The 20,129-nt window shown below is 40.7% G+C and overlaps 1 protein-coding gene across 3 annotated transcripts; it reads left to right on the top strand.

The window, feature by feature from the left end:
• Positions 1-1,659: 1,659 nt before the first annotated feature.
• Positions 1,660-18,217, top strand: RB195_018149 (uncharacterized protein; the record flags this gene model as incomplete). Of its 3 annotated transcripts, none has more annotated exons than XM_064185459.1 (22): positions 1,660-1,815; positions 1,892-2,207; positions 5,411-5,517; positions 5,596-5,754; positions 5,824-5,901; positions 5,996-6,049; positions 6,822-6,982; positions 7,040-7,166; positions 7,222-7,303; positions 9,122-9,261; positions 10,276-10,419; positions 10,478-10,628; positions 10,690-10,824; positions 12,636-12,739; positions 13,981-14,095; positions 15,069-15,187; positions 15,388-15,483; positions 16,110-16,259; positions 16,711-16,781; positions 17,639-17,796; positions 17,900-18,033; positions 18,089-18,217. In XM_064185459.1, the coding sequence occupies 22 exons, from the start codon at positions 1,660-1,662 to the stop codon at positions 18,215-18,217; spliced, it is 2,886 nt and encodes a 961-aa protein (XP_064041339.1). The 3 variants fall into 3 exon arrangements, with proteins under 3 accessions (XP_064041339.1, XP_064041340.1, XP_064041341.1); XM_064185460.1 differs by having other exon boundaries at positions 15,382-15,483; XM_064185458.1 differs by lacking the exons at positions 1,660-1,815; positions 1,892-2,207; positions 5,411-5,517 and having other exon boundaries at positions 5,614-5,754.
• Positions 18,218-20,129: the final 1,912 nt, after the last annotated feature.

The following is a 20,129-nucleotide window of genomic DNA, read 5'->3' as shown; positions in this document are numbered from 1 at the left end:
ATATCGAAGTTGCTATTTTTTATTTCTATTTTTTAATTTATTTTTCCTCGCAATTTCACTTCATCAGGTTTAGTCCCGAGAAATATTTCCTAAGACGACCTGAAATCTCAGCCCAAGATGGGAGGATGAGAGACATAATATAATGTGGTTGTTGTAGTGAGATTCCATGTTGAAATGAATGCAGTCCTTTCAAACTTAATAAGATTATCAAGTTTTTCCTGATCTACTATTATTTTAAGAGTGGTCTCGCTTACAGAACCATCCTACTCTGTTAAACCGATAACGTACTATTAGATGTGTGCTGCAAGTAGAGCATTAGATTTACAGGAGAAGTTTTCGTCCATCCACCTTCCGTCGCCTCAGACAATCACCGCCCGCTATAGCAGTGAGGACATTGCGTTGAACAAAAACGTTAAGTTCGTTCAGTTTTTGCGAGCAGAACATAATCCCGTCCCCGTTCAAGGACATTGCTCGCTTTGTGTAGTTTACGTACCAGTCACACACCGTATGAGCAATATTGATTCACAAAAAGATCAAACAAAAATCTGTTGAAAAGTTCTTGGTTTTTGTCACTGTTTATGCTGCACACGCACCCGTTGACCTCAATAGTTCTGAATTGAGGTTTGACGAGTTGGTGAAACCAAAAAGACAGATTTAATCCGAATTTTTTTCTGCTGATCAAAATGTTTTTTGGTTGATGTATTTCTTCTTCACGGAAGGGAACGAATTTGAGTAGTTGTGACAGGAGCCCCACCTTTTCCATTTATTTCTTAGCACTAATTTCTTAGCGCTCATGCTAAACGTATGCACTGTTAGGAGCGGTCATACCGGAATGTGGAGTTTCTGCGTACTGCTTGGTTTTGGTTTGTTTTTTTTTTCTCAAAAGAAGTATATTTCAGAACAATACTGTCGTTTTCAGAACAATACTGTCAATACTGTGGTACAAAAAATGATTTCTTTCAGCACTGAGTACGCCGAGTGGTTGAATAACAACAATAACGTACTCTCTTCGTTTTTTTTTCAATTTCAAAAAGTCTTTGGTTTTTGTTAACTGCTACCCAAAATGCTTGATCTAGGAAGTCCAGTTGTTGTCGTATGTGTGAAGTCATGATTGTCCTTTTCTCAACACCCAGGCGCGCTATTCACGGTGATAGATCTCCACGTGCCAGTCGAAAAAATAGATGCATCGACCTTCTCTATTTGCAGATAGTGACTTTTTCAAACTAACGACCATAGGTATAACTAAGTTATGGTATGGCATAACTACCGTAACATAACTTCTATTTACAAAGGTAAATTGGGGAACTCAAGAAAAACTAAGAAATCTTTCGTAAAACTGTATCATTGCTTCATTTCTCAAGTAATCCTTGTATGTTGACTGGCCTACTTAGCAGGATATGTGTTTTTTTCCTTCAAAACTTCATGGGGCTTCATTTTGGTACACCAATATTTTTTAATTTTCAACTCTATTAAACAATGAAGATTGTTTGTACTGACGGAAATTACTATAGGACCTGAAACACTAGGCTGGCTACTTATTCTTTCAAGTTTTGAAAATAACAGGCGTTTCGAAGCAAGGACATGCCTTTTTTTGCTGTGTGCACAAGGAAGAACCTGATTGTTCTAGAAGATTCCTAACGAGAAGTATATAAGAACTCCATGTCTCTGTTGTCCCACCGTTGTAATACGAGTAGATCGACGTCATCTCCGAGTGATCTTCTTCGGCGGAAGTCACGTCATACGCGACATAAGGCGACCGTCAACATCAACGAGGTGTTGAGTGACGGGACCACTACCAAGCTACCGTGGACATTGGTGAAAGAAACTGCTCCTTTACCGACTCGCCACACACAGAACATCCGCGCACTAACATCGACAACGATTTGTGCAGTTTCTTGGACCGATTCCCGAATGCCACGAGGAGGACGATGGCTACACAACTGGTTTTTGCTACGGGCATCATCGAGGTTCACCGACACGCTCTAGGGTGTCGGGAAGTTCGGTCGAGATGGGTACCACTCCCTCGCTGAAAGAGATTAAACGTTCATGTCGAGTGAGCATACGTCAGTCATTGCTGCTTTGCCTTCCCGATCAGCTGGGGTGCCTACTGGTCTTCGAAGGCGGTCAGCCGTCACGGCAGTCGCAACCGAATCAGCACCAGCGAATGGTTGCCCTCTGCTGTTTCTGTCAGAATGTAGTGGAAACAGGTGTTAACGACTAGATAGTCGACATGCGGCGTTCCCGGAAGTTGCCAGCTGCATCCTGAGAAAAGTGACCGGGACGTGTCACCGTGCACCTTCTCCATGACAGTGCGCGAATACATGTTGGCTCAGCCTCTTCCCACCAACTTGGGACCTATGTTGGGAAACGGTCCACATCCACCATATTCCCCAAAATTCGACCAATCAGGGTATCAATTGCTCCTTAAACACTTGGGACCTTAAACATTCCTTAAAGCAAAAATTGTTCAACTATTCAACTGACTTCAAATCCGCTGCTGTGTTGTCCTTTGAGTCGCAGTCCTCCAACTTCTGGTCGCAGGGCACTCCCAGAAGTAACACTGTGATAGACACTCATAGTGAATACATAGACGGATGTTAATCAATGCGTGATTAAGAAACCAAAATTGTAGAAGGTGTGCGTGTGTAGAAGAAAACAAGGAAGCAACCTAATAGCTGCTAAGCCTCCTCAAAAAATGTGTCGTCTCTGCCTTGTTGAGACAGTGATTCTGCACTTTTCCGCACATGTTGCACTACCATGTTAGCTATTTGTTTCCAAACTACATAAGGACTTCCTCATCCACGTTTGTTCTCTTATTCTCTTTGAGACTTTTCGGAAACATCTAGGATTATCCATATCAACCACTCTCGACCTTTCAGATGTTCTCTAAGTAGCTGGTAATGCAAAAGCTTTTTTGAAAGTGAAGTCAGGGTATAACGAAGGTTTCGTTGTAAGTTAGAATCTATGCATGTAAAACGTATGGGTGAGGAGGTAACGTGCATGAATGTATGTACCACACCAGAAAAGCTCAAAAACCTCTATTCAGAAATCAGATGAATCAGAAGCGAAGCCCTAGTAACTCTATCGTGCGAAACAAAATCTCACAAAATCCTGAGCAGTGGTGAAAGGAAAATATGTGACTTCATCACTGATACCGACAAAAAGTTGCATGGTCGGGTCGCTTTTGCATTCTCATGTTCCTGATCCACCTTATTCTCGATTTTTTGAACTATTTTCAAACTTTTGCCGTGATGTACAAGCTGCGTTCGAAGCTCTGTTTATCGCAATAGAGAACTCAACGCCGAAAATTCCATCGCACATTGAATATAGGGTCGCTTGTTTTGCATACTTGACCAGGACATGTATGCGGTCTGAAAGGCCTCTTACTGCTCTACAAAACCAGCCAATAGTGACAATTTTTTAAGTCACATAATTTGATTCCAGTTTTAAACTACGGAATGCGAAGTCGACAAAAACAGCACTTTCTACTTTCACCATTGTTCGCCTCTTAAAAACAGCGTATCATAAAACTGACATGTGGGGACCTCTGTGAGCAGATACAGTGTCCGGGGCATAGATTACTGGGGAAACGCTACTGTTGTGTGAGGGCATGTTCGAATTCATTAAGAAGAAGAAAACTACAATTACAGCTTTAGAAACTACAATTGGCTGAATAGGGAAGAGTAAAATGTTCACTTAACGAAATTAGTTTACTAACGGAAACTTTTAAGTCCGTTCTTGTTTCCATACTTACCGAGGAGTCGTTTATAGTGAAATCAATCGGTGCCCCCGCTAAAAGCTTACTTTTTCCCAGCAGGCAATGTTTACAGAGGCTTTGATCAGAGCGTCAGATTCGGAGAATGCTGTGGCACATCGTCGATTTTGTAATTAAAATTGGTTTTGACTGAACTCTATATCATCAATCCGCCTGGATGTAAAGTGGCTGAATGGAATAAGTTCGTACACAGTAGTTTTCGTAACTGTTAGGATTTTAGGGAATCACAGTGTGGTCAACGTGCTCTGACCCCGATTTCAGCGTTTGGAGGGGAGTGTCGAGGTCGTTCGCTATGTGCTTCGTAGGTCGGATCACGCATCTCCATATCGCCCATGTGGGTCAACTCAGCGCCACACTCGCCTCTTTGTGTTTTTTTCGTTAATAAAGCCTCTGATTAAGAGTTGAAACCTTACCTTATACTCCTCTAAATTATCGATTTTTCTTGCTGTTCTTCAGTGCGGTACGTATGAAGAACATGCTCTAGTTTTGTACCCTTTTCCCTGGCTTCCACTCGGTAGTTTTTCAAAGTTTTAGCTCTGACCGTGCATGGCTGTATGCGCCACTTACTTTAGCCATAGTTATCGCGCCAACGCCAAACTGATTTTGCACCTCCACTTCTCAGTTCCCGAAATTCACATTGCGTAAATCAGTTGCTGGAGCAACAGACATGCACCGTATTCGGTCAAAGCACACCAAAATAAGCAAGAACTTCTCTTTAAAACACTCACTGCAACCCAAACTTTGATTTCTGGGCTCCTGAAGTAATATTCAGTATAAATTTTGTTGAAAGAAAAGCCTTCAGCGAATTCATTATCCTTATCGATTTAGTGTTGCACTAGATCTTTTCTGTGAATTTTCTAGACTCCCACATGAATTTCATTTTTCATTGGTTGTCAGAAACGTGTAGGTGTTGTTTTAGTTCCACAACAATATATATGCACTATACGAAGAATATGGTAATCACGTAAATTAAGGACAGTGTATCATGAAACTGGTGGTGTTAGGGTCTCTGTGGGCAAATGTAGAGTTTGGGGTTTAGATCAGTATAATCATGGCCCCGCTTAATTCCCCTTCATCGTCCTGAAAAATGAGGTAAGAACTGTCTTACTTTCTACGAGGTAGGAGGTAGGCCATCCTTATGCACGCTCCGGTTCTCTCAGTAGCCTATTCATTGGTTTTACCGGAATAGGCTGGCGAGGAGGCATCACTGATCTTCGATCGCTCGCATATGAACGCGGCGCGCTCAAAGGGGTCGTGCGTTCCAACTTACCTCGTAGGACAGAACAGCGCTTTCAACGCCTTTTATACGACGATTAGGGAGGAGTGGCGGCAGAGCCATGCCAGCCGGCCATGTACTCTACAACACACACTCTACGTCTTCTCTAGGAGTTCCGCCACAAGGAGTTCGACTGACCTTGTGCGGCGCCGCATCTTCCGGGCCGTTTTTTTACGGCAATTAGGAAGAAATGGACAAAAACACCCCCCTCTTCATAGTCTCCCATCCCGTATACGAATACTCCACCTGAAATCTGCACCACCTCAGATTCGTGGGGTGATGCCTTTAAGGAGGTTTCAAATAGGATGTTGATGCTCTGATCAGAAATCTTTATTTAAGTGCCTCTATTTCCTTCTTAGGAGCATTAACGGAAAATGTGGTATTTCGATTGCGCATTCCTAGACTGAACAAGAGAAAGAAAAACGTCACCATAGATCACTTGAATAAACCAAAATGTGTGAATCTGGTGAACCTTTTGGGGCTACATCCACTGCTTCGATATCGAGCTATAAGCTCATTTCTTGTCTTGAGATAAGTTTTGCAGATATCTAAATCAGTGCAGATGTTTTTACCCCATTTATTGCTGTGCTTATTGCTGACGGGAAGTGCAAGAGCTAAATGCTCCATTTGTTCCTTGTTCTCTGACTACTATGATGATGTGCCTTTGATAAGGACTGCGGAGGGATCGCACGACTCTGCTGAGGTCAGTGTTTTACTTAATCCCTTAATCTCTCTACTCTGCGATTGAGATCAAATGTGGATCAATTTCCAGAGAGTGCAGCAACGCGCATACCATTCGGACAGCTCAGCGCAAGAGGCGGCGAGGTCATTTGGACGATTCTCCGATCTTGTGAGTCCTCCAATACGTAAGATTGAAGGAGTCTTAAAATTCTGTTCAAAATTAATAGAAAAAACTGTTCTGCTACCACTAAGACTATGTTCAGACATCTTCCCTGTTTGGAAATTTGTTCAACCTCCTCAGTGAAAGGACCGGACATGTAAGTCGCCTACTTATGACATACTTATATACTTTTTGTATTGGAACTAACATTCGTTTTAAGCACAAACTCTTAATCCACTTACTGAACTGAACTTAACAAATGTGGAATGTAGCGAGCATGAAACAGCTCTATCGATGCAGCAAGTAGCTGCAAACGGATTCACGTTGAGAATGTTTCCAAATTACATCTGAACCTGTCGGAGTCTTCACTCTATTTTTCTATAATTTAAATTTATAGATTAATTTTTTTTATAAATTGATTAAATTTATAATTTAATTTTCGAAGAAACAAAATAATAATAAGCAACTTTTGAAATGATTTTCGCCCGAGGACATGGTCTCAATTTTAAGTGTCGTAGATGAGAGAAAATTCTGTGAAGACATAAATTTGTATGCTAACTTTTTTGATTCTCTCAGTGAATTAGGGTCCTCCAAGGTCATGTTTGGGAGTCAAGAGGCTGGATAGGCTAGAGGTTTAGTCACTCACACTTTTGAAGTTTTTCAGATTCTGCCTGCGTTCTCTCATCAGCTATGTACTATTCTTGGTATTCCTATTTCCGTATCTTTCAATTCAATCAATTATCAATTCAAAATCCAACAACGATTTCTTCTTTTTTTGTTTTTATGCACCTGCAACGTTTGTACATCATACATTTAATGATCGTAGATGTTAAATAGGACAAGGCCATATTTGATGACCGTGATCCTGTGTTTTTTCTTCCAGACGACGCCGAGCACACTCACTTACGATTAAACATTTTCTTTTACAGGTTGCGTCGGACGATGGGTCAAGTCCTCTTAAAGGAAGAGGAAGACTTGTTCCGACTGTTGAGAAAGCGGGGAAAGAATCTAAGGAGAAGGTCGCCGATCAAATTTTCAACATTTTCGACACTATTGGCAGTGGTATCATTCAGATGACACATCTTGAAGGGTTCGTCAATAGATTCCTGGAAAATCTAGTCTTAAAATGAACTCAACGATATTGCAGACCTCACATCTGCACTAGAGAAAGCACAAAGAAATGGCCGGCAGATGGAAGCTCGTTAAGATCAGAGAAAAGGTGCGAACGATTCCGCGACGCGAACAAATGTGTTGACAGAAGAACTGACTCGAAGGCAAGCATTATACATTGGAAACAGTGGGAACTCTCGCACATATTGCACGATTCAGGCGACTATTGAGACCACTCGAGTTGAGGAGTGCTGTGAGGGCTACGAAACGAAGGATATATTCAGACATGGGTGTCCAATCGGTTCGTTTCCTTTGTTCAAATAAAACATTAATTCTTTATATTAGACATATTCTTCTTTCTATACAGTGAGGGAAAACAGAAATATTTCTGTTTTTGGAATTATGGGGTGGAATCTTGTCGTTCAATCCCTCATCCATAATTCACAGATTTCTGTTTCCCTATTAGGACACAGATGGAGCACAAATGTGATGATGTACATAGTTAACAGTAGACTACTCAGTCCTCCCATTAATGATATACCGTAAGCTACAGACATAAGACATAGGCTATGTTTCTGTTTTTGAAATCCCCTTGTATGTTGAAAATGAGGAGGAAGGAAGTGCTGTCCAATGAATCAGTCAACACCCACCTCACTTCTACTTTTTGTTAGAAAGCAAGTGCGCAGAAATTCCACGTTCCTTTCACTAATAGCTAGCAGACGGGACGTGGTTTTTGAAAAGGAACAACACGAAACACTCCCTGCTAACCTAGCAATCAGCGACTTCAATAACACCAGAGATCTCGGTTTATCCGACGAGGCAATTCTTTACACCTTTACGAATAACAAAGTGAAAGCAAGCGAAGCGAATTTTACCACTCGGTGGAATGAGTCGCGTCTTCGGGCTTAAATTGTTGCTTTCGAGTGCTCTGATTTTTTGTTTATGGTGTTTCGCGCATTCGCTGCCATTCTCGAGAACTGTGCGCTCAAGTCCACCTATCACTGGAAAGAACACAACACCCAGAATTTTCTGCCTGTTTTTAAGTAAACGACAGCTTGTTGCTAACTTGCATAGACGACTTATTGTAGATCCTATCGAATAAATTTTGCATAGCAACGCCAAAATTGTAAAAGTCAGTAGAAAAAGTTGCCTTCTTGTCCTCTATGCACGAAATTTGGTTGAAACGAATTTCGTGTCACAAAACCCCTAATTTTAACAAGGAATAATTCATTTGTCAGATGAACAATTCAAACTCAACATCGAACGAAAACCCCAGTTACACATTTTGTTTTCCAGATTTATAATCTTGGTCGATATAAAAGGTGTCATATTTGGACGTGTTCGGTTGGATTAGCCCGACGCGTTTGATCGGCGAGGGGCAGCTGAACAGCGTTGACCCACCTGGACACATTTGGTGCTGATCTCATATGAACGAAAAGAGCAGAACTGGCAGCATTGGTCCAGAGAGAGAAGCTGAAGTTTGAGTATTCTCCAAATGTAGAACAGACACAGTTAGAAAGAAAACTATGAAATCATTTGCCTTTATTTATAATAAGAAAAACATGAAGAAATATTGTTAGAGATACAGAGAGAACTCCTGGCGAAAAAACCCTTCAGACTCATTCCTTGTTCTATGAAGGTCTTATGAACATTGTCAAAAATCAATTTGCAGTTGGAAATCGTAGGAGGACTGTAGGAGTATGCAGACACTCAAATTCAGAATTGAAGTGAAGACATACAGAAAGATCAAGAGAAGAGAAATCGGAAAACTAAAAATTCAGTATCATGAAGAAGAGATTTGTATGAAATCTGAGATACATGTTAGCCAGATTTGTTACTGCATCCGTTTCAAATAAGAACAACCAAAATCTATGAGTAGCCTCTGAATTACTGATAGTAGAAAATAATTTGGTTGGAAGGAAAATAGTGCCTTTCAATTTGTTCTAGAGAAGGCTACACGCAGTTTTGTTGTTCCATGTGGTTGCTTTTGAGCTCTCAGTTAAAACTTTCGTTTATTTTCAAAAAAGAGCATACATCACTTCTTAGAATAGCTACAAACTGTTTCTGCTAAAATCTTAGCAGTCGCACGCTGAATGTGCGTAATCAAAGACAATTTCAGAGTCTTCGCCGATAACTCTGGAAGATGCACTTCAAAACCTCAATTCTTCGCTGTGGACACTCGCGAAAGGGGTGAAGATAGAAAAAGAACTAGAGAAGAATAGTATAACCGTATTCGTCAGCCCGGGAAGTGAAAGCAACGTATGTTAGACATTTTCTCACTGCTATTCTGTTAGAGTCGTGTTAAAGTGAAGATGAAAATGATGTAGTTACACCTTTGTAAGTTTACACTGTTTACACTTTGTAAGTAAGTTTGTGTGTTTTTATAGGTCCACACATGTAAAATTGTATTTATACTTTATATTGAAGTATCTCAAAACTGTAAAGAAGCGACAAGATGCAAAATCCGACGAAAACACGAAGAAAAAAAGAAACGGAACAAAAAACCATTAAGAAGAAGAGCGGAGCTTGGCTCTTTAACGTGTCATAGAGGAACTGGCAAATTGTATAGGTAAAAGGGTTGGGTTTTCAAATATAACGTGTTTCCAATGTGGGGTCTGCATCGGTAGAGTAGGCAGAGTTCGGTACGTATGTTGTTTGCAAGTAGCTCAACGACTATTCGAAGCAGCCTCTGCAAATTCAAAACAAGCCAAAGTGATCAGTTTACCTCACGAAGCAACTCTTTACAGTTATAGGAGTGTTGCTATGAAAATGCAAAGCAAAGCTAGGGCGTAAAGAATTGTTAAAATACTATGGCATATGTAGTCACCAAATATTTAGCCCTTTTTCATGTTTATCCTGATAGAAAAACTAATGGGAGCTAGTAAAGTGAGTAAAATGCATTGTTCAATTATGTTCCGGAAGTTGAAATAAAAAGAAAGTATTGAAGATCGAAAAAATGTTCTACGCCGTTAAGTAATAGTTTAAAGTCTACATGAAGTTTACAAGCGAACGGATGAGAGGAGTGGTTAGATCTTCGAAAACTATTGCAAATTTTTTAGAGTCTGTAGTTTATTTAATTCTTGGTTTCTATTTTCAACAAGCTTACTGTTTAGCTGTTTCTGATTATCGATTTGACAATGGATCAACTTATGTTTTTTCATTAAGAAAAATTTGTTTCTCTTCTCTTATTTCCATTCTTTCTTTTTGAGAAGAAAAGACATCAAATCAAATCAAGCCTTTGATTAGAAATTTTTCGAAGCTAACCGCATTCAGGTATCGGACGCGAAATCTTACGTGCTGAACCGTGTGGTGCCAGGCACGTACCGTGCATATGATTGGACTGATGGAACGGTGCTAAAGACAGTTAGCGGTGGTGAACTCGTTGTCTCTCAAGCTGATGAGACCTTTGGACCAGTCGTATGGATATTTTTTTCTTCTTGACTAGTGAAGGTTTCCGATGTGTTTGTTGGTTCAGAAAAGCTATGTGAACTGTGTTCCACTAGAATCCACCAGCGTCCGCACCCAAAATGGAGTCGTTCATGTGCTGACTGGTGATTTAACACCAGCGTCAGAGACTGTGGTCGATGCATTGAAAAGCGATCCACGCTTTGATTTGTTTGTTTCAGGTTTGATTCCGGTTGTTTCTTTGAACAATGTAATTCTGCTTGAGTCTGCGGGAAATTCCAGTGATATCTGGGGATCTTCGTGATTTGCTCTCATCAAATGAATCTTTCACTGTGTTCGCACCCTCAAGGAAAGTCTTGTCGTCACTTTCCAAATCTCTCTTTGAAGACATCAGAGAAGGAAGAGGGTGTGCTTCAGGTAATTTTAGGCCTATTTATCAGCAGTATGTGTGATAGTGATTTCTGAGGGGTGTCTGCGAAAAAAATTGAAATTCTAAAAACAATTAATTTGATTGGCTTTATATGATCAAAATATAGCAACATACGCACAAACTGGAGTAAAGCAGTCGGCCAATGAGAGGGTACGCGATCGATGGTTCAACCCCCCATCCCTGTGGCACCCAAGTCTTTCATCCCTCCGGGGTCAATAAATTGGTACCAGACTTGTACGGGAAGATGAAAACATTGCGTAACATGATACATTGTCTACCTTTCGCAAGTCATAGTGGAGGGAATCAAACCATTCTGAATTGAAGTTGAACGTATGCACATCCCTGCGGTTGATCCACGCCGTACGCTTTACCTTTTACTTTATCCTTTATGCTTACAAATAGAAGCGAAAAAAAATTAAATACAGGTCACTGTTCTACTTGTCCCTATACAGCCGAATCTGCACGGTAACCACGGAATTTCCTTGCCAGAAAGCGAAAAAGTGCGGATGCATCTTCTGGTGACGAATCTGTATCACCGACCTGTGTTAGACGTTCCAGTTCAGAAACTGAATGCTTTTTAGAATTCTCTCTTCTGTCTAAGATTCGATGTCGGAATCTGCAAATTATGAGAATCGAAGGTGGATTTCAGGAGGTCAAAATGGGGAAAAAACCTTGGTTTTTTTTTTTGCAAAAAGCCGACCTCCGTTGCTCTTACGGAATATCTCCATATTTGGAGTAGACTGTTTCGCTGGTGAAGAAATTACCTATATCAAATTTAACTAATATTTGAAGGTCGAAATTTTTCCTGCGCACCTCGGCCATCATAACGCAAGCGTTTATCGCAGCCTCAATAGGGTACGCCGGATATCTTACGGCACGGCTTGGCAACCCCTCCTTTGTTTTCTTACGCACTGCCATTATTAAAAAAGAAAAGAGAGTAACGACCCATCCAGGGAATAGTTAATCTTAAGAATCACAATGCTTTAAAAAGCATGAGAAAAAGATTGCAAAAAAAAAAACCACATACAACACAACTACAACGTTTCAAAAGGGGTAATATTTTTCCTTCTTTCCGGAAAGACCTCTAGTTTCGTCCGTCGGGAACGCTTTTATCCGCTGTTTCTTTCAAACTGCAGTATTTTATAATTTGTGGGGTCTCAGTGACGAATCTCGATGTCTATTTCTAAAGATATAGAGGAAATGAAGCACGTTATGGGGGAAAAAACGATTTCTGGTGAGGAATCACCGCGGTTACTGCACTAGGTCTCTCTTTGAATTATTGTAGAGTTGTTTTATCGATAGCTGGTGACTCACTCGCTTCAATCGGCCAATTCGTAGCGTTGCCTCATGCAACTGCTCACTGCCTTGCCAATAGCTGTCGTCCTTGAATATAGCTCTGTCAAAGCTTCTCGACATACAACAAGAGTTTGCGCAAAATCCGCTCTCCTTCGACGGCGATCCCCATAATGCCTAGCAGCCCGGATTCCATTCTCTTTCTCTAAGCGCTTGTCCTATCCGATCATGGGCTCTTGCGATGCGTTGAGCGTCAGCACATTTTCCAATTCTTGATTACTTCCGCATTGCAGCAAGCAAGTTATAGAGCCGGCACGTCTGTAAATAGTACGCTCAGAGCTTGACTGTGTCCAGTCGAATACAGGCAGGTGGACTTCGAGCAAGTGACAGTCAGATTCGTATGCGCAGCACCTGAAAACTGTTACATATCGCAATTTTGGTAGTAAGACAAAGGGATATGTTCTGATGTGATGATAGTATGCAGGTCTCCGATGTATTATTGCAGATTTTGCGAGGAGTCATATCGTCAAACGCTCATTCTGCTCGTCACAGCTGCTCCACCGTCGACTGAGCTCCCTAGCAGGAGGTGAAATTGACTCTCGGGCTCAGGTACATCTTCAATCTGATAAATTCCCAAAAGAAACTTTCAAAGTCAAAGGAGGCCGGGAGCTTCTCTCCCCGATAGCCGCCATAAACGAAAAGCGAGCCGAGAGTTAAGGGAAGGGCTGTCACCAAGGCTAGTGAAATTATTCGCGGCGATGCACGAAGAAGATGTGTGAAAGGGCTTGCAGATGTGAGAGTACGATGTTACGGTTAGAAATTTGAAGCCGTTAAGATTCCTGATTAAATTTCAGGGTGTTATAAATTGCAGTGCATTCTGATGTATTTTGCAGCTAGACATACGCACCAGAATTTATATTTCACACAGTAGTAGTAATAATGAGTTTTTTTGCTACTTTTTCCGTTCTTTAAATATTGTTGACACATTTTTCTACCTATACAGTTATTTTTTATTGCGAATGTATCTCGGATATAGATTTACTGACTCCTTTCGCTCAACGTGGCGGCGTGATTATATCTGATGGACAAGGATACAGTCCACAGAAACAACAACAAATTTTTATTGAGGACATGATATGAGTAAGTAGTGAGTATGAGTATATAAATATTTGATTTATAACAATACAGCCCTTTCCGTCACAAAGCGACCCATTTTCCTACATTATCGATTGATCAACTAGGAAAGGATGAGGCGCGCGAGATCTGTGACCTCACTTAAATGTCATCTATGTATGAATTTTTTAAGCACAAATGCACATGTGAAATACGGCCAAGTTTTTTTGATGGCCTTTCCTGCTTGGTTTCCCCTTCCTGGTGCAGTAAGAATGTAAATGGAATAATAAAATCAGAAAAGGTTGTCATCACTTCCCTTTTATCAATGATTCCTTACTTTTTCCGCGTCTGCAACGCCTTGCCACAACACCAATGGCGACGTGACGAGGCAGTACCGTAGCACTAGCAATTACAGTAGTCTTGGAGGCAGTTCAGCACTTGGCTCGCATCGCTTTGATGGCTGCTGTCGGGATAACACAGCCGCCAATCAAACGTTATCCAAGTTTTTTTTTTTGCAGCAGTCCTCGCCTCTCTTAACGGGCTGTCATGAGAAGGATAATAATTACGGAATTCCTGAAGGACTTTGAATTCGTAATAGAATACATGTCACTCAAAAATCTCTCTGGAAAAAATTGTATTAAACATGTTGCAAACAAAAATCTTCTTTTTTAATACGAGCAAAGTAGCAAACTGCGGTAGTTGAACTGGACAACAGCTCCTCACAACATGATTTCCAGATTAAAAATGGTGAGCGTGTAATCCAAATAGGTCGTGCGCGACTCGTTGGTAAAGAGATATTTGCGAAGAATGGAGTGGTACACGAGATTGATGATATCCTCTTCAGTGACGAGTGTAAGTGTTTCGAAACGAATTTTCCTTAACATTTATGAAAAACGAATTGATGAAAATGGTTTATTGCCGTGGCTTCAAGGCATATTGGCAGGACAGCGACCAAAGATGCAAACATTGCACGGGTGCAGTTTGTTTCCCTGCTGTGTTTCATGCAATTTCAGGGGACCTCCATAGAAACGATTTGGATAGCTTTTCAGCTGCTGGCTCGTCATCCTCTGAGTCAGTTGAAGCGTCCAATATCTCAGTTTCATCGACGAAATCTATTGAACTCATTTTTCTGTCATTTGGATCTAAATCAAATCTATTCGAGATTTTTGATAGTCCTACCAAGGAGAAAATCTCGAATTTTCTTTTTGAAAACGCAAAACAAAGTAGAAGTACAAGGAAAACCACTCAAGTGGAAATTAAATAACGTGCTTAAAACTCCACGTTTTTGAGCAAAAAAGTCGTCTTTCATTCGATAAGCGCGAGGGTCTCGTATGCGATACAGAGTGGAAGGATTGAGAGAGAGAAGTGAATTTTACAAAAATGTTCGAAAATCTATCAAAAAAGATGACACTCGTATGTTACATATCTTATTTAGTGCAATATATTTCAAGTATTTATTGCCGGTTATCTTTTGCGGTATCAAACGGTATAAAGAAAAGAGAAATCACAACAAAAACCGTTGAAAAGATGCAAAATTTTGTGATAGCGGTACAGCGTGACCAGTGGTTTTTTTTCTCAACCTTTGCCGGGAAGTTGCAACATCTCATCCCGGAAAAGGAGAGTTTTTGTGCAACGAACGCTTCAGCCCCCAAAAGCGCAGCGCATAAGAGCTTTGAGGAAAGAATCGCTGCATTCCTTATGCTCAAATCAAAATGCTGAATACTGAAGTGGATACATCTAGAATCTAAAAGTTTTCAATTGTTCTCAGAAGTGAATTACATGTACACTAAGAAAACTCCACTACGTTTCAACTCAGATGTTTAAGTACTGTCATGGAGAGAACATCTGGAGGTACACAACCACGAACTGGCCAAGGTGATGGAAGAAGTTGTGAAGAACTCCACTGAACCAGTCACAATTTTCGTACCGCCTGGTAATGATACTGTACGTATTACTATCTTTCACGACAGAATGATGATATTGTATTTAAGATAAAAACACCTATTTCGCAAAGATCAACTCTAAAAAACTGTGATTTTAACTGTTTTCAATCCAAGTAACTTGTGGAAGTTCCGAAGAAAGCTGTTGTGTGATTGGTTCGTATGAGTTATACACTATCTTGATGAGATTTATTCTAGTCACAGCTGAACAAAGAGCTCGCTAAAAACCACATCGTCGTCGGAGAAGTCTTGGAAGATTTTCAGCGGCCATCAACGCTCACCACTGAGGCGGGTTCCGTGGTACGTTCTTGCTTTTTGCATTGTTGTGGTGTCTACATGTTCCTTATTTATTGTCGGTGAGTTTGACCGCCACCAAAATGTGACATGAATTTTGATGAGACTCGACTAAGTTGCACCGAAAACGCATTCGAGACGATGATGTTACAATTGCAGAAGTTGACGGGGCAAATTGTACGTGAGGAGCCGACGAGCAAATGAAATATATGAAGAATTAGTCGGATTAAGCACGAATTTTAGTATTGGTTACCTATTTACAAATCTCCCAACCTAACAGGAAATCTTTACAACGATTATCATGCGTGTTTCTATTCTAAATTTTCATAAAATCAAAACGAATGACTGAGTAATTTTTTTCTTTTCTTAGAATTTGAGAATACCATTATTCTGTGGAAGTTAGTTTGTTATGGATATGGTCAACACGATTGTGTTCAAGCATATGAGCGTGCCACGCATTGGTTGGTAGACACTTTTTCACTTAGCCCTGTCCCCAGTTGGGGTTAACTCCCCCTCGTTGCAAAGAATCGACGCGGGTCTGAGCACGAACAAATGATGCGAACAGTTCGTAATGTATCCGAATATGGGTTGTAGTAGAATGCTTCTAAGTTATCAAAGTTGCTACAACTTAGATGTTCACCGGATATTCTCGCCATACGTCTCCAGTTTGGATGCGGATCTCAGTGCAGCCAGAACAACGTCAACGTGGACAAATTGCATGTTCGAGCATCACACAAGAAAGCATCAAAGGCTGTCGAGCGATTCTTCAGTTTATTGACAAGGTAAACATAGAAACAATCGTGTAAACTACAGTTGCAGACATCTTTCTGATAGCTTTCAGGACATGCTGCCTTTTAGAAATGATAAAGTATAATAGCCAAGATAACAGTCACTTTGGTGGGACAGGGAACCTAAATTCTTATTAGTTCTCGGTTCCTAATTAAGTGCTTGTACTTCAAAATGTTAACAGCTGGTCGACTGAGCGACTACAACGTACAGAAACTACTTCCGTCTAACGCACATTTAACCTTTTTAAAACAACATTAGAGTCATTTTCCTTTCCACAATACAGTAAGGATGTACTTTTTAAGCGGAAAATGAAACATTGGCACATGTGCATATGCATATATTGTTCGTGCGCACCTCTGCAAAATTAAACAATTTGTTTGTCTGAGGTTTTGCAATAGCACTGGCAAAATTCTTGCGTATTCTCACGTGACTTTTGTATTTCAGCCATTGCCAGTCATCCGTGACAACTTCGAAACGTTCCTTGCAAAGCGGAGCGACTTGAGCAAGTTTTACAGGTAGAGCTTTAAAATTGTGCGAAAGTCGATTCCTCGCGCTATCACGAATTCACGTGATCTCATCGTCAACAACTGTAACTTGACAAAAAATGTTCTTTGCACACACCTCAAACAAACGAAAACTTAGAGGATTAAGTTCTGTCTACCATTCACGTGACCCTTTTGAACTTTTGAGGACATCCATCAACATGTTCTGAAGAACATCAACAGGAAAAGAGATAATGTGGCGTTCTAAGGAGAAATAACACAATGTTTTCGTTATCTACCCAACTATCCTGCCAGTGAAGTAAACTTAGAGAAGAGGAAAAATGTGGAAAAGAAAGTAATTTGCAAACCTGAAGCATTCAGCAGCAGCATTGGTGAGCTTAAACAGGTGTCCAACGTACTGCACACGATTTCCACTAATGAACCTTGAAAGATCTGTTTCTCTTTCCTCAATTGCTGAACCTTGTTCCTTTCTTCGAGGAGAACTACTCTTCTAAGCATTTGTTTGATGGTGTCTTCATCGCTGCTGTTTTGGAAGTGAATGTTCAGCACCTTTGACTGACTGGTTAGTTCAGCCTCAAAACATTCAAAGAAGAACTCACTCCGTAAGAAAAGGAGCGCAACTATTCCCCGGAAAGAACAGGACCCCTCAGTATTGTGACCTCACCTTTTAGTCTGACCGTTTTATTTCACATGTCAAAGAGATTCCCTTCTACATCGAGTGCATAAGGAGGTGCATGTGATGTGCCGTCCACAGGATTAAAAGACCAGATGTTTTATGGTGACAAAGTGCTGCTGATGCTTTTCAACTTTTTCTTTGTGAAGTTTTTACATCAGCGAATTCGAACACGTGTTTATAAGGACGGATTCAGACTTTGGCGTGAAAGCTCGCTCAATGCCTCTATGACTGATGACAAACCGCTCACGGCTTTTATACCCTCCGATGACGCATTCTCGAACAACGACTTCAAAAAATTGGCGTCGAATGAAAAACTGGCTGAGACTTTTGTGAGAAGACATATAGTTGAAGGTGAGTTTTGTAAGGAACGGAAGGTATGCTTTCATTAGTTGTCCGAAGAGATGTCCTCTGTGAGCCGAGTTGAAGTAGCAATCCTCCAACGTTTTCGTTCAAGAGCCATTGTGTAACTTTAATCTACGTCGTAACTCCGGCGAAATTCGCATCCAAACTTATGGGAATTTGAATGGAGAGGCACTAAAACCTACGCAGACCGACGGAGAAACCTTCATTGATGGAGCAAGAGTGGAGGTATACGAGCAGGTGCAGTGAACGTTCGCGGTAAACATTTCTCCTGTAATTTCAGGAATCCGAAATTCTTCTCAGCAACGGCGTCGCTTATGTTATGGATTCAATTATTGTTAGAAGTCACACGACAACACATCCAGGAGCAAGCAGAAGAAGGGTCGCAAATTTGTTGGATATTATTTCTTAGTTTTGATAACAGTAATAATCATAAATATACCCCCTTCATTACTAAAAAATGTGGCGCTTATAGGTGTGTAAGTGTATTTTGTAGCCGGAGAGTGATTTTTTTAAAAATATCACAGCAAATGTTCTTGCTTTGTCCACGCTCCCATTCTTACCACAAATATAACCACAAATATAACTATTGTTACTATAATATTACTAGTACATTATTAATTATTACATTGTGTTTATTATTATTGATATTATTCATATTCATATGGGTAAATTATAAATTTTACGGATGACAACTGAGAGTGGTAATAGTAGAGTAATAAACAGAATATCAAAAAAGCGTACCTTCATTTTATTCGTTATACATGATCAAGATGTTGCTTTGTCGGACAAGTAAAGTACTGAGCGTTGCCTTGAATGTAAAATTTCACAAACTTTCAAAGCCATTGGTAAATATGGCTCGCTTCACTTAACTTTGCATAGCCTGTGTCTGCCTGTAACAACATTTCGCTCCTCTACTTCTAAAACTACAGATCGTTTAAATCCGTAGTTCCATGGACATTTTTGTTGAGGGGAAAGCAGAGATCGAGCCGTTTCTTATCATTTATGTGTGGTGTGAAGAGTGTGGTAACTCATACCACTTATATCAAAAGCGCTGTCAATTCTGAACTTGTCTGTCAATTTCGACAGGCATACCTGTGAGAAACATGCACCGCCTTCGCCGCCGAACTTATTCTTCCACCGTAACGCGTTACGTCCTATGCGAAGGCGAGCATTGCTACTCTGCCTCCGTGCGCTCGCCGATGGTACAGTAGTCAAGGGGTTAGCCAATGTATCAGGCCCTTGCTTTTATCTCCAAACTGGTGGCAACTTATCGAGCCCGGCATGGTGAATGATTTGGTTGTGTCTAGGGCAGTTTCGAAACACTGACCATGCGTTCGCAACCTTCTGCCCAGAGCGCTGCACCCGCTCTTAAGCATTTCGGTAGTAAGGTCAGAATAGACTGAAGCCTTGTGCAGTTGTGACGGCCACCCCCGAAGTGGTGCGATAGATCTAGCGAATGCGATCAAGGTGGAACCATCGTTAGTTCCGTAGTTTGAGTGGAATTAGCAGTGGTCCTACTTCTGTCGCAACTCCACCAGGCTTCAGGGCGTTTTGACACCGTGCAAATTCCCTTTCTAAATGTGTCTAAAGCGTAGTAGCAAGATTTCAACTCTATGTTCGCAGATGTCGGTGGTTCAACATCACCTACAGTTTGCTTAAGCATTAGACCCTCCAAAATTGAAACTGGTATCATCTCTGTTTGGAAGAAGGACGCAGGCTTGATTTATCGATCGACCAAGTCGGTGCATGAGATGCTCACGCGTTCTAGGATTGTGGATTGAAGTCACGTGTTGTTTTGCTTGTTTTTGTTTTCTTTTGCATTTTATTCTTTATCTTTGAGGTGATGAGAACTCACCTAAAGGTTTAAACAGTTAGTGGTAGAAATCTATAGTTCTACTGCGAAAAATTTCATATAAAATGGCTATTAATCTTAGAAGGAAACTGAAAGTAATGGCTAACGTCCGACTACAGACTTCTTGTGGTTCTCGCTTCAACCGCTTCTCTGATCATTAAAAACTAAAAGTAGTGGCACATTCTGTAAATTTTAGCTGGATATTTGAATTTTTCTTCCTTTGCTACTTCTTTTTTCGTTCTTTTTCTAAGAAGTTTGGGCTTTGATGAAACATTCAACAATTTTCCTTCTAGAAGGGTTAGTACTTCTCTTCAAGAATATCCAGGCTTGAACTTACACCTATATTCCTTTGCTACCGCTTAAATTTGAAAAAATTATTTGAAGCTTTACATATTCTCGTCCTTTTCTTCTGTAATTAACGCAAAATGATGCGCTAACGTGAAATTACGTAAACGTCTTTATCATAGTG

This window comes from Necator americanus, chromosome II (assembly GCF_031761385.1).
Source record: "Necator americanus strain Aroian chromosome II, whole genome shotgun sequence".
Taxonomy (NCBI): domain Eukaryota; kingdom Metazoa; phylum Nematoda; class Chromadorea; order Rhabditida; family Ancylostomatidae; genus Necator; species Necator americanus.
The sequence above is the reverse complement of the archived record's forward strand: the minus strand, read 5'-3'. Positions and strand labels throughout refer to the sequence as shown.